Source organism: Sminthopsis crassicaudata, chromosome 1, assembly GCF_048593235.1.
Source record: "Sminthopsis crassicaudata isolate SCR6 chromosome 1, ASM4859323v1, whole genome shotgun sequence".
Classification (NCBI taxonomy): Eukaryota; Metazoa; Chordata; class Mammalia; order Dasyuromorphia; family Dasyuridae; genus Sminthopsis; species Sminthopsis crassicaudata.
Genome location: NC_133617.1, coordinates 74,988,684 through 75,003,066, shown reverse-complemented (window position 1 = coordinate 75,003,066; position 14,383 = coordinate 74,988,684). Strand labels below are relative to the sequence as shown.

The 14,383-nt window shown below is 37.3% G+C and overlaps 1 protein-coding gene across 6 annotated transcripts in view; it reads right to left on the bottom strand.

Annotated features, from left to right (window-relative positions):
* The window catches only part of IQANK1 (IQ motif and ankyrin repeat containing 1), a 49,713-nt gene that overhangs the window by 5,957 nt on the left and 29,373 nt on the right, over positions 1-14,383 (bottom strand). For all 6 annotated transcript variants that reach the window (XM_074261869.1, XM_074261880.1, XM_074261908.1 and 3 more), the window contains 3 exons: positions 12,459-12,598; positions 12,240-12,294; positions 9,707-9,799 (listed from right to left, as the gene is read on the bottom strand). In XM_074261869.1, the coding sequence (XP_074117970.1) occupies positions 9,707-9,799; positions 12,240-12,294; positions 12,459-12,598 (288 nt within the window). The remainder of the gene's footprint in view (positions 1-9,706; positions 9,800-12,239; positions 12,295-12,458; positions 12,599-14,383) is intronic.

Below are 14,383 nucleotides of genomic sequence, written 5' to 3'. Positions count from 1 at the left end.
TGTTTAACAGTGGGGTAACACACCCAGAATGGGGGAGCAACAGCGATAACAAATAAGAGGCTCCCAAGTCTTCAATGTTACCCTTCAAATCCTGAAGGAAAGAGATAGTGTAGCCTGCCTGAGAGACTGAGACCAGAGCATATTTGCTACAATACTAATGTCTCTTTTCTCCTCTTGATACATTCTGTGATAGGGTATTATAAGTGACAAGTTCAGAGAATTGGACTGCAGTTTGAAACAAAATGTAGTATTACTTGAAGGATCATTTGTAAGACTGAATTGAAGATGTAGCATTTTTCCCTCCGAGTTCTATATTTAGTCATGACCTACTTTTAACAATGGTTTTGAAAAGAAATATTATATTCTAGGTAAATTAATTTGCTTATCTAAATCTAGACATCTGAGTATTGCCTGGCAGGTTTGTAATTTATATCTAATTTGTTCTTGCACACATACATTGGAAGCAATAAAATAATTTTATATTTTATAATCAACCCCCACCCTCTTCAAAAAGACATTGTACAAAATTTATTAAACTTGATTAACATACTTCAATTTTTCCTGAGATGCTTTCCCCCCTTTCTTTTTTCTCTTGGGGAGGGGAATAATAATTAAGAGATGAAGGTGATATAAAAACAAAATATTCAACAAAAATGGAAAATTTTAAAAAGCTTAACTCTGAACTTGTACTTTCCCAGAGACATTACTATGGTAGCAAAGAATCAGAACTGCCTGTCTTATGGTTGGACAGTCATTACATAAAGCTCCCCCAAATGCTTGTTATTTTGAATTTGACTGACTTCTAAGGAGTTGAAATCATGTTGGAGACACCTAGGATCTGAACAGAACCCCAACTGAAACCTAGATTATCTGATCAGAAGGCTAAATCACTCCTGCTGGCCATCATCCATTAGATAGACTCAAAGGAGGTCTGGATGACAACAGAATGAGGAATGAGGTGGTCCAAATAATCCTAGGTGTGATTGAAGCCAACAGATTACAAGGACTGGTAAGATGGACATACCACCTTGTCCTTAACCCTTTGATTTTCCCTTTTCTCTATTCCCACTAGGTGAGCTGCCTTTTGCTTATCAGTCTGAACTAATCTAGAGTATCCCTAACCACTAGCTCGACTACCACCACCATTATCATCATCCATCATCATCACTATCAGCAGTAGCAATAATTAAGAGTAAAAGAAAAAGGGAGGAGAGAAAAGTAACTTTGCTTCCTGTCAGTGAAGGGAAAGGAGAAGAAAGGTAGGGATAAAAGCCAATTTGTAAGGTCATTGGTTATGGCCCAGTGCTTCTGGAATTTAGGCAAATTGCTTTCCTTCAATTTTATTCTTTAAGGTTTTTGAAGCTATTATTTTAAAAAATACCTATTGACCATCAACTTGAGCTTTCTTGGTTATCAGTTTGAGAGCAGAGGAGTATATCTTTTAAAAGGAAGAAAGACTATTTTTCTGTCAACAATTAACAGGAAATAAGGGTCAAAGCCAAATGAAAAAGAGAGAATGATAGAAGCAGCTGATTGAGACAGTTGATAAAGCACTGGACTTGATCTTGGGCAAATCATTTAGCTTCTATTTGCCTTAGTCTACTCATCTGTAAAATGGGAATAATAGGAGTTCCTGAAAACTTCAGTATAATTTACACATTAGAAATCAACAAAGGGTACAAATCAAAGTTTGATTTATTCTTGATTGTCTATGCTCAAGAAAGCGAAAAAATAATAGTGCAGATCGAACTTTAAAATATTGGGTATACTTTTATTTTTGATAATTAGTTGTTAAACATTTATCCCTGCTCCCAACTCATTTTTGATGGTCCAGTTTCCTGGGAAATAATTACTTCCAGGTTCAAGATACTATATGAGCCTATACTTCCAAAAATCTATTACTCTCCCCACCAATGTTATTATTTTTACTCTAGTTAACTAGAGGACATATTCAACATAATACAAAGGAATTTATTGAAATTTTGTAGTAAAAGATAGTAGTAATGCAATGTCTTCCTCATGAACCTGGGGTTCATTCTGCCATAAAATACACAGTGTCCAAGGGAAAAGTGGATGTTTAGAGTTTGCAAGTTGGGAATACTTGTAGGGGACACATGTGGCCAAGGCACCTTTGAAAGGAACAACTAACTTGTGTCACATGTTCTTTGGCTGTAAAGCCTCTGAGGTCTTCCCACTCTTGCTGACTTTGGTCTCACAGTCTCTGAAGGAAGCCTTTTCACTGCACCACTACTATCTCACTCTTTGAGCTCAATTGACACCCTGGCTTAGGGCACTACTATTCACACTGAAAAAGAACCTAGTACATTAAGACCAGCAGGAGTCTTGGCTCTGGGCTCTACTATCCCCTAAACTGGACTCCAGATTCAGATGCTGAACCTTTTATCCATTTCCTTTATCTTACAAATTAAAAGGCAGTTGGATGGTACAGAAGATCTTAATTAAAATTTTGCCTCAGACACTTACTAGGCCATGTGGCTTTGGGCAAGCCACTTTATTTCTGTTTGCTTCAGTTTCTTCAAATGTAAAACAGAAATAAATAACAGCAGCTATCATGACTGTTGAGAGGATAAAATGAGATGCTTGTAAAGCCCCTGATACATAGTAGGCATTATATAAATGCTAGCTATTACTATTGTTGTTATTGTTGTTATTGTTTATTCCAAAGCTAGGCTCAGCAGGCCCATCTCTTTTTCTTTTCAACTCATACTTTTCCATTTGCTCACAGAAAATAGGCAAAGAAAAGTCATCAGAACAACCCCTCCCCCACTTTTTTGGTTTTCTGACCCTTTCATGAGTTCCTGAACCCTCGAACAGCACCTGACAACTGGACCTTTCAAAAATCTGGGAACTTACTAGGTACAAATGAAGCTTTCAAATATTCTTAACAAGATACAAAGTAGGCCACTCAAATATCTGAAAGAGCATTTGTATATCTTTATAACGTAATAAGAAAGAACAATTGAAATTTGTTAGGAACTGTTTTTAATAAGATCAATAAATTTACAAGTATTTAGTAATCAGAAAAAGAGAGAACTCAAGTGATCAAAATTAGAAATGAGGAAACAAAGATCACAATGATGTAAAAGAAATTAAGAAAATTAACATAGATTATGTTAACTTTTTATGCTAATAAATTTGAGAAGTGAAAGAAGAATATTTATAAACACAAAACAGGAAGGGGATAAACTAAATTGAGGAATCTTTGAAGAATCACTGAGAACTTTAATTAAGAAATCTCCACAAAAAAGTCCACTTAACATGCTCAGTAAGGATTTTTCTCCAGATCAGTATATGGACACCACTGAAACCAATCTATCTGCCATATCTCTTTCCCTACAGATGCGCCAACCTTTCTGGTCACATTTACTCCCTTTTTCCCACTCTCTTAAGCAGTTTTTGATCTGTACTGTATTCATGTGATTCTTTATTCACCATCATTCTCAACTTTCTTCTGAGACTTTGATAGTTCATGACTCAAATCCATACAATGTCAGAACATTAGTGTTAAAGAGAGTTTGCCTTTTATTTCAAGGAGAAGCATTGATGCATTAAAAGTTCTGAATCATTTCCCAAAGAAAATCCAGCTTAGTTTCTTTCTCTTTTTAACTCTGGACCCAAATATTTGTCCATTCTCAGAGTCTGTCCAATATTCACATATACATGCATGTGTGTGAGCATGTATACACACAAAACTTTCTGAATAATCAGATCTATAGGTTGCCCATCCAATTGCCTATATGTTTTATGTACAACTGTATGTACAAAAGTTAATGTTCATCTATTTGGTTTTTCCTGCACAGTTTGATCAAAGTCTTTTGGTTAATTATGGATCTCAGTTAAGAGAGATTTCTGGGTTAGATGCTATCAGCATAATGTCATTCAAAAATAGGAGCATTTTAGAGGATTTTGCTTGATATTCTCTGGACAATGACAAATATCTTGGGTAAGCATATGTCTACCTCACTTATGTCTCTCTTGATATTAATAACCAAAGGGCTGCCATACAAAATGATGTTATGTCTTTCAAATAAGCTTATTCATGTGAATCTTTGAATTTACCATGTACTTGGGAAATAATTTGTGAAGAATATATTGTTCTCTGTTATATGGCAATTGAGTTATTTATATTGATTAAGCTTCCTTGGGAAATGGAAGTCTGTTCTAATTGCCATTACTTTTTTCATTTTAGTGTTAGCTACTTGTTTAAATAGGTGTGACTAGGGTTGCCACAATTGGGGGTTAAATCTTTTTTCTCATTTCTATTATTTCTTTAAGTTAACCTTAAGTTTGAGCTTGGTTTTAATGAGTCAGTATGACTACACAGATGGCTGATTCAGAAATTACAAAATCAGTGACTTTGTTTTGGATAGGTCTGTTCAGATGGTTCAGAATAGAAATAGAACAAAATTAGATACTCCCAGATCATTTAAGACTTAACAATAAGTTTAATTAACAAGAGTGTGAAAAGAATATTTGGCAAGAATGTAGTGTTGGTTCAGATGGATATAACCTCCCTGACCCACATGTCAGTAAGAAGCGTGCCAAATTTGAGGAATCCCAAACTCCTTGTGCATGTGGGTGGGGAGTCTTAGTCTCCTGTATCAGGTAAATCTTTTGAGTATGATTTCTTTAATAAAGAATTAGTTTAGCCCGTGTGAGACAGGCATTGTTCCTGTCAATTAAAATATAATCTATTTCATATAATGGAACAGGATTACGCGTTAAAAAATTATGAATATGAGGAATTCAGAGAAAAAAAATTCCTCTTCATTCATACCCTCCCCCCTTCCTTTAGCAAACTCCTTGAGCACATTGCTTGGGCTCATAGTAAGTACTTAATAAATATTGTCTATTGACAATTACTACAGGACAAACATCTCTTCATTTCCCCACCGTGCTGCAATTCTCTTTTCACCATCTCCATCCCATCCTCCAAACAAAATAACTTCTCTTTTCATGCCCACCCTCCCCACTTCCTTTTGTGTAGTATCCTCTCTCATTAGATTGCAGGCTACTTGAGGACATTGCACATAGTAATTCCTTAATAAATATTTAATATCTATTTACAATTACTAAAATAATACGAATGACATCAACATTAAAAGGAAGTGAAATTCTGATTAGTTCTAATCTTGACTTTGAAGTGCTAGATTTTGGCTTTAATGTTTCCCAGAGTTTGAATTTTGAGGTTTCCTTCAGGAAATGATTGGTGGTTATTTCTACTTTTACTTTATCTCCCTGTTCTAATATGTGTAGACTACTTACTCCCATGACTTCTTAAAATCTAGATTCTTCTTTTGATCATGACTTTCATATAGTCCAGTGATTCTTAAGCTGTTTTAACTTGATCTATTTCCTAGATCAGTTGTTTTTAATATGATATATATTTTCTTCTATTTTTAAAATCTTTTGATTTTGTTTTTAATATTTTTTGCTGCTTCATAAAGTCACTTATTTCTCTTTGGCCATTACAATTTTCAAGGAATTTATAATCTGAATAAGATTTTTTACCACTTATATTAAGTTGATAATTCTTTTTTTCCATGCCTTTCTCCCATAGCACTTATTTCTTTTTCAGTTCTTTTCTCCAACACTCTCATTTCATTTATAAAATCTTTTAAAAATCTTGCTTCATTTCTTCCAGGAATTCTAGGACTTGTACCCAAGCTGTGTTTTTCTCTGAGGCTTTGCCTGTAGAAATTTCGAAATCATTTTCTTCATCTAGGTAAGTGTCCTTATTATCATAATAGCTCTTTATGGTGGGGGTTATTTTTTGTTTCCCCATTTGATCAGGAGTCACATATTTAGAATGCCAACAACTAAGTCATTGTTTATAGATGCCATAAAAGCTTTATGATTCTTACCAGCACCTGCCTCTATCACTCCAGAAGATAAGGTAGCCACATAGAGCTGAGGGCCATTTTGCATTTTTTTACTATGACCAAATAATTCATCATTTAATGGCCAACCTACTAGTGATGAGCTTCTCTGTACTTAGCCAGATTGGGTTCCACAAAACAGACATACATTGTTGCCAGGACCATACTTAATACCTTTGTCAGCATGGTCGAACCTGCTAAAAGGTTTATGTTTTTCTGGTAAAATCTTTGAGAATGTAACATCATCTCTGTGCCACTGTGAGGCACTGAAATAGGACTTTGTGGACTGACACAAACAGATTAGACAAAATAATAACAAATTAAATTAAACAACATATCAAAATTTGTTTATAACTAAAGTGGCTCTTATAAGAAGAACATATATTAAAAAGTAGGAAAAAATCACTATAATAAGTCTTAGCTATAATAAAAACCATAAAAAAAAAGGCTTTGATAAAATGTATCATCTATTTGCAAATTTTGAAAAATGTTAACACAAATATAGTGATTTTTCTTAATGTGGTAAGATTGAGTTTAGAGAATATAGAGTCCCATTGTGTTTCTTAATTGTTATTATTTTTAAAAGCATATCATTCAGGAGAGGAACATTTAGATTTAAAGATTTTTTACCAGTAAATTATCAACCATGCATATATTAAAAATCTGACAAATGAGATTGCTGAGTTTTAGTCAAACAATCATTTAAATATTTACTTTAAGCAGGGAACAGACTAGTGAGATGTTTCTTACTCACCTAACATGTTCACCAGTCATGGAGAATGTCCTGTTGAGAGTACCAGTGAAGGAGGGATTCCCTATTTGTGATGAGGTACTCCAGATATTGTTTATAAATGACACTGTGCTGACTCTGTCAGACCCCCCCAAACACTAGATCTAGTTTCCTTAATGAGAACTCAAAAAAGTTTGGGGAGAAATTCTCAGAGGAAAAACAAGTAGAAAAAGAATGCTTAATGTCAAATTAATGACATACTGTTGGTTGGGCAGTCTTCTGTCTTTGCCTATTACTGCATAGCTTTGGGATGGGTCCTGTTAATGGATGATGAGCTATAACCAGAAGCAAACAAGAACTTGTGCTACATCACAAATGGGAAACTCTGAAGCATGCTCAGTGATTTCAAGCTTCTTTCTGCCTAAAGGACTCTCTTTAATGCCAATATTTTCCTGGTTATATTATATGACTATGATTCATGGAGTATGGCACCATTCTTTCAGAAGAATTTAGACTTCAGGCAATCTGAAGGGTATTTGAAAGATGCAAGCTGGATGCTAGCAAGTTGTTGCATGTTAATAGGGATTCTTTGTGAGTGAGAAGCAATTACAAAAGACATCATCATGAACATGGATATTAAGAAAAGGAGGTAGGTCCATTAAGATCCAAAAAGATCTTAACAGACTAAAAAAAAATTGGCTGGCAGGGGGAATAACATGGCTGAATTCATACTGTAGGAAAATCATTTTGGCAGTGGAACAGAGAATGAGTTAAGAATGAGGAGAAATTTGAAATGGGGAAGCCATTTAGAAGGCCATTGCAACAGACCAGCAAGAGGTGATTAGGACCTGAATTAGGGTGTCAGCAGTATGAGAGCAGAAGGCATATATGAGAGATATAGTGAAACTGATTAGCTATGTAAGGTGAACAAGAGAGAGGAATCAAGGATGACAAGTTTTGAACTTGAGTGATTAGAAGTATTATGTTGAGATGCCTTCAACAATGATAGGAAGTTCAGAAATGGTAAAGGTTTTGGGGAAAAGATAATAAATTGTGTTTTAGCTATGTTAAACTTGAGATGTACTGGGGACATCCAGTTTGAAATGTCCAGTAAGCCGTTGGTAATGTAGAACTAGGGCTCAGGAAAAAGACCTTGGCTCAGGGATAGAGAGATATATAGATCTGTGAATCATCCACAGAGATGACAATTGAATTCATGGGAGTTGATGAGATCTCTAAGTGAGAAAATAAAGAAAGACAAAGTCCAAGACAGACTTGCTGCTTAGTGGATATGATTTGAATGAAGACTCAGGAAAGGTAAAGAAAAGAATCAAAAGAGGAGTCACAAGAGCCCCAGAAGGAGAGATTATCATGTTTCTTCCCAATGTAAACTTCTTGAGTACAGGGATCATTCTATTTTGTCTTTGTATCCCTAATGCCAGGCTCAGTGTCTGTGGTGAGCATATTCTTGTTTAGGTTCGGGTTGGGTTAAGTAGTCTTTGAGATCTCTTTCAATGCTAAGCTTCTGTAATTTTTTTACTTGATTTATCCTTCCTCTACAATAGTGCTCATATTGGTCTCCTCTTCAACACCAGCAATGGCCTCTAACCTAGTTTGGGCTTCAGGTCTACTAACCTCTATTGGGATAACAGTCACCTAAGTAGCCTTCCCCTCCTCTGCCCTTCCAATCCATTCTGCTTGATTAGACCTTCTAAAGTGAAAAACTCTGATCACATCACTTATAAACTTCAATGGTACCCCACTGACCACAGAATAGCTTAGCATTCAAGCTCCCTCTCCCTCTAACCCCATTTGGCCTTTCTAGTCTTATTCTACAATTTTTTCCAACTCTTCCCTAACACCCTCTATTGACTCCAGCCCTAATCTACTTATTCCCATACTCCTAATACCCACCCACCCCAGAGAGTATGTTCACTCCTTGATTTGCACTTTAGCTTATGATATTCCCTCTTCTTCTATCCCTATGTATATCTCTCCTAATCCTCCAAGACCCATCTCTACTCCATTCTCCCTACAGCCTGCACCCCAGTCCACTGAGATTCTCCCCATCCTGGCGACTCCAGTAGCACTTGGAATCTATGTGAATAATTGACCACAATTAGGCAGGCAACTTAAAACATATAAAAAGAGAAAAAGTTTGTTTTGCACACTTTTAACAATCATTATGTATTGTCTTGGGTTACTGTTAAGCTTTCTGTGTCTAATCTCCACCTATCTCCACCCTTCACCCCCAAGATTAAGGCCTGGGTCTGTTCATTTTGTGTCTTCCTCTGACCTGCTAATGCTGCCTTCCATCTACTCTGTATATACCTTGTTCATGTTGTCTCTCCTTTTGGAATGCAAGCTCCTTGAGGGCAAGGACAATCTTTCTTTTTTCTTTTTATCACCAGGATTTATTTAGCAGAATCTCAGGCACAAAATACCATAAACAAGAAATGTATGTTTGATTGATTGATGGATATTACAAGCCTATTCAGTTAAGGGAAAAGAGATGGTTACAAAACCATGTTCAGACCCTTGATTCAGATCTACTGGGGGAAAAAAAAGTTCTTCAAAATTAGAGCTACCCAGATTCAGAGCATTGCGTGATGTTAAGAACTTCCTAAGAGGCAGCACTGTCCCAAAGTGGGATGGGTCTCCTAGAAAAGGGGTGAATTTTTCACTGGTCAAACATTTTATAAAGGGCATCCCTTTCATGTATGAGTTGCCCTAGATGGCTACTGAGGTCCCTTTTAATTTTCCAATCCTGGGATTTGGAGTCAAAGGCCCTGGGCTTTATTTTTGGTTCTGAGCTTCTCTGTAAAATAAGGAACTAGAATGAGATGACTTCCAAAGTTTTTTTCAATTCTTTACCCATGATTCTTCTGAGTGACTCTCCCAGTTCCATGACAGCCCTTTTCCCTTCCAGTTATGCTTCCTGTGATGGTCCTCCCTCTTATGTTATTCATGCCTAGGGACCCCTCAAAGCTTCCAGAGTGAACCACTCCCCCCTCTTTGCAGTGACTTGCCCATCGCACAGCATAACTCCTTTCTCTAGCAGTGGCGCCTCTCTCACCTGCAGAGTAATCTCTGTTTTATCCATCTTTTTCCTTTCACATTTGTCATGCTCTGTGATCCTCCTGTTAAGATCACAGTAGGCTCTTTGCAGCTGTTGGGGGAAGAGAGAAAAGGTGGTTCAGTCTTGGCCTGCTCTCTGTGGGAAGCTCCTGATGGAGATCTGGATTTGAGGACTCTGAATTTGGGGAGCCTAGGTTCAGGAAATCTGAGTTTTGGGGACCAAGTATCAGGGAGACATAGCAGTGGAGATACTTAGGACTCATTGTCTCAAATGAGATGGGTTGTGAAGATCTGATTTTTGGAGGAAAGCTGGATTCTTGAGGATCATGGAATGGGGCACATAGCTTTGAGGGGCTCACTTTGGAGGGAAAACACAAGAGTAAATGAATGATTCTGAGGAGAACTAGAGATAAATATGACTATACAAAGACCAAAGCAACTAATTCAAATTCTAAAGAGACAGGGGCAAAAAAAAGAAAGAAAGAGTAGATAACTTGAGGATGAATACAAAAGGGTAGTACTATCCTATAAGAAGAACCAAAGGGATGAAGCACAGAATAAGTTGGGAAGGAATATGGACAATAAAACAGGTTTTTTAGCTATTTTGTGACCACGAGGAAGATTAAAAACTGGGAAGGACTGCTATGCTGTGCTGTGAATGACAGATGGATAAGAGTGAGAAAACAACTATTTATTTGCTTTTGTTTTCTCTTCCAAGAAAAATAAGCCTCAGTTTGAAAAGACCAAAACAAAAGAATAGTGGGGAATAGTTCAAGCCAATGCTTGGACTTTGTCCCATGATATTGAAAAACAAACAAACTGGCAGATGTGACTGTAGCTGTAGTGGGCATGATCTCTGAAAGATCTTGGAAAATGGTAATGATTACTACAGAATTGGAAAACTGTAAAATTGCCTCAATTTTCACATAACAGAAGAGGGTAAAGTCTGCAAATTATAGGACAATGGCAAAATTCTGGAAGACATTACCAAAGGAATGGTCCAAGAACATTAGAAAGGAAAGAAACATCACACACACACACACACACACACACACACACACACACACACACGCACAATCAGAATAACAACAGGTTCAACAAGAACAGGTTGTACCAGACCAAGCCTCATTTCTTTTTCTGACAGAGTATCTAGACTGGTAGGTAAGAGAAATATTACAGACATAACATATTTAAGAAAGCATTCAATGTATTATTTCATGTTATCTTTGTGGATAAAATGAAGAAATGTGGACTCCTTGAGGTGAAGGGGATTCTGAATTAGCTGAATGACCAGACTTAAAGAATGCCTATTAAAGAACTTATACCAGCTTGAAAGGTGGTCTGAAATGTCTACTCCTAGTCTTGTGATATTCAATGTTTTTATCAATTCCTTGAAGCCAGGAAAGGTCTACTTATCAAATTTTCAGATGACAAAGAAGTGAGAGGAATCGCTAATACAGCTAGCAATAAAATCAGAATTCATAAAAGTCTCAACAGGTTAGAATAAAGGGCTGAATAAAATAAGATAAAATGTAACAGGGACAAATGTAATTTTCTACATTTGGGTTTAAAAAGACCATGCTACAGGTACAGAGTAAAGTAGTAATGACTATATCATTGCTCCTGTGAAAGAGACATGGATGAAGAGCTTTGTGGACTTTGTGACCAATAGAAGTGAACAGTAGACATGGCCTTCTCTATGCTAATGTTCTCCTGCCCAAGCTCTATTGAGATGCCTGGCATACAGATTAGAGGAAAAGTCTTGCTCTGCTCTCTGTGGCCAGAATACATCTTTTGATTAACTGTGACAAATACCACACTGACTGACTGGCAATCATCCAGAAAAGGGTGGTGACTGGAGACCAGGTCTTACTGGTTCAATTAATGGAGGATATTTAATCTGAAGGAGGGTCTGACTCTCACCCCAATTTGGGGTTTTCTTGGCCAAGATACAGGTGTGGTTTGCCATTTCCATCTCTAGCTGATATTACAGATGAGAAAATTAAGGCAAACAGGATTAAGTGACTTGCTCAGGATCACAGTCAGTAAGTATCTGAGATCACATCTGAATCAGATCAAACCTTTCTGATGCTGGGTAGGGTGCTCTATCCATTGTACCACCTCCCTGGCCAGGAGAGACATTATTTGCTTTCATCTAACTGAAGGACTGTTATGTAGAAGAGGTGCTTTTTGACCTTAGGAAGGCACAATTAAGGATAACGGAAGTTGTAGACAGGTTAATGTAGACTTGTTATATGAAAAAAAAATTCCTAGCAATTAGAATTGTTCAAAAGTTCAATGATTACTTCAGGAAGTAGCAGATTCACCCTCTCAAGAAGTCTTAAAGATGAGGGTGGACGCTTGAAGATGCTGCTGAGGGGATTTGTGACAAAGGATTGGATTAGATATCCTCCAGGACCCTTTCAATTTGAACTTAGTGGGTTTGGGAACTTAAGGGGGACTTGGGCTCCTAGTTTGTTTGGGGGGCATGGTTTTGAGGGCCCACAGAGTTGGGGCCTGTTCATATTAACCTCCTTTTGACATCGTTCCTGCTCCTTCTGTAGTTCCTGCACATTGGCAGCCATTCTGTAGGAATGGAAAACAGAAGTGAGGGTGAAAGTTTCCGCTACCTCTCCACCTTTATGCATTAACTCCAGCCTTCATTTGCCTCCCTGAGACTCACCTCAGGGCCTCTCATTTATCATCTAAAATAGCCTCCCTCTTCCCACCCTCCTCTTTCCCATGGGCACCGCTTGGTTTCTGCCTCCTTCTGCTTCTGGGCTTCTTGGGCCCGGCGCTGCTGCTCAGCCTCCATCTTTTTCAGCATGGCATCTGTGAGATTAATGTCCCAGGACCTCAAGACATCTACCACGGCATCGAGGGAGGCTACCTACATGTGAAGAATAGGTAAAGGATATCAAGTTTACACATATACATGCCTGTGTTAGGTATTCTGCAAGCCCAAATATTTTTATCTCCATTCCTTGATAGACAGATTCAAAGAAACAAAGCAATTTGCCAAAGCTAGTATGTATGATCCAGAATGAAAATTCTACATCCTGGTTCTTTCTACCCTGCCATAAAACATCACAGTCATTAATGTGTGCATCATCACTATGTTTATGTTAGCACTCCAGAAACACTCCTGTTAAGTCCAGGCTGGCTCATTCTGAAGAGTTCAGAGCCAGCCAGAATCAGGATAAATAAAAGTCCTTTCCCCACATTGGGAGCCAAAATGTAAATGTTCTGTTGTCTCTCAATTGTAATCCTTCTCTGGGAGGTGGTTTCTTTTCTATAAATTATTTTCTCTGTGAGCAGGTTTCTTAGGACGCTTCTAGAGCCTCCAACCAGAGCGAAGGTAGAATCGTGAATCCTCTTCTTCCTTAATCCTGGCTCTAAATCTCCTCCAGCTTCCCTGAATTTCTCCTGGGAAGTCTTGTCCTTGACCCAATCCAGACTGCTCTCCAGGCTCAATGTTGCCTCCTTTTATCCTCCCATAAAATGGGCTTGTGGGAACTCCTACAGCCAATGGACTAGCTCCTTTTAAAGATGTGTAAACTCCTTTTCAGAACTCCTTTTAAAAGTGTGAACTCTGAGCTAGAGAATTGTTAAGTACTGACAGCACCTAGTAAGAACCTAACACACTCCGACATTTATTGTGATGTGGAAGTAATCCTGGGCCCTTTAAGGTGATGGTAGTAGATCATAAGCCTTGACAGGTTCTACCAAGTAGAAAAGATTTTGAGGATAGTCGCATTGATAGACTGCTGAGAATTCATTCTAAAAGTATAGGATGTGTTGTAAGCTGATAAATTCCTTGGTCATGGTAGCCCACATGGTAGAGAAAATTACACACTGAACTCTAGTACATATGTCCTGTTCCTTTCAGCTTATACAGTAATGGGAGCAAAGAGGCAAAAAAGAGGGCAAAAAGAACTAAGAATAATATGACATTTAGATCCTTTAAAAACATTTACTCTTGGGGCAGCTAGGTGGTGAAGAGCACCAGCTCTGAAGTCAGGAAAACCTGACATCTGAGGTTAATATCTAACCTCAGACACTTAACACTTCCTAGCTGTGTGACCCTGGACAAATCTCTTAACCCCAATTGCCTCAACAAAAAACAAAACAGAAAAAACAAACATTTAGTCTTGATACTAACAACGTGAACTCCATTTCCAACTCACTGACACTACTGAGAGAATTGAACCACATGAATATTGGCATTTTTGCTACAGATGAAGAACAAAGAATGTTGTTTCACATAGAAATGTTGTTCAGATGTTGTCTTTGGACAACTGGAAAAGTTGGTTTTCTTATCTACCCAAAGGCAATAAGTAACATCATTTTATAAAAATGCTTTGTCATCTTGTATTTCAACATACCAGCTAAACATAAGCAAAAAAAAAAAAAAAAAATTCTAGAAAGAACTAAAGTCTCCAAATTAAGTCAATACATATTTAATAATTTCAGTGTGAAAGTGTGCATATATAGTCATAGTAAAAATATGGATTGTTATTAAGGAAATAAAGGGATCAAAGTCTTGTAGATTATTAAGTATTACAGGTGCATGTCACATAGGCTTAATTTTTTTTTTTACTTCATTGTCTATGTTGTTGTTGTTATTCCATCATGTTTGACTCTTTGTGACCTCATTTAGGGTTTTCTAAACAAA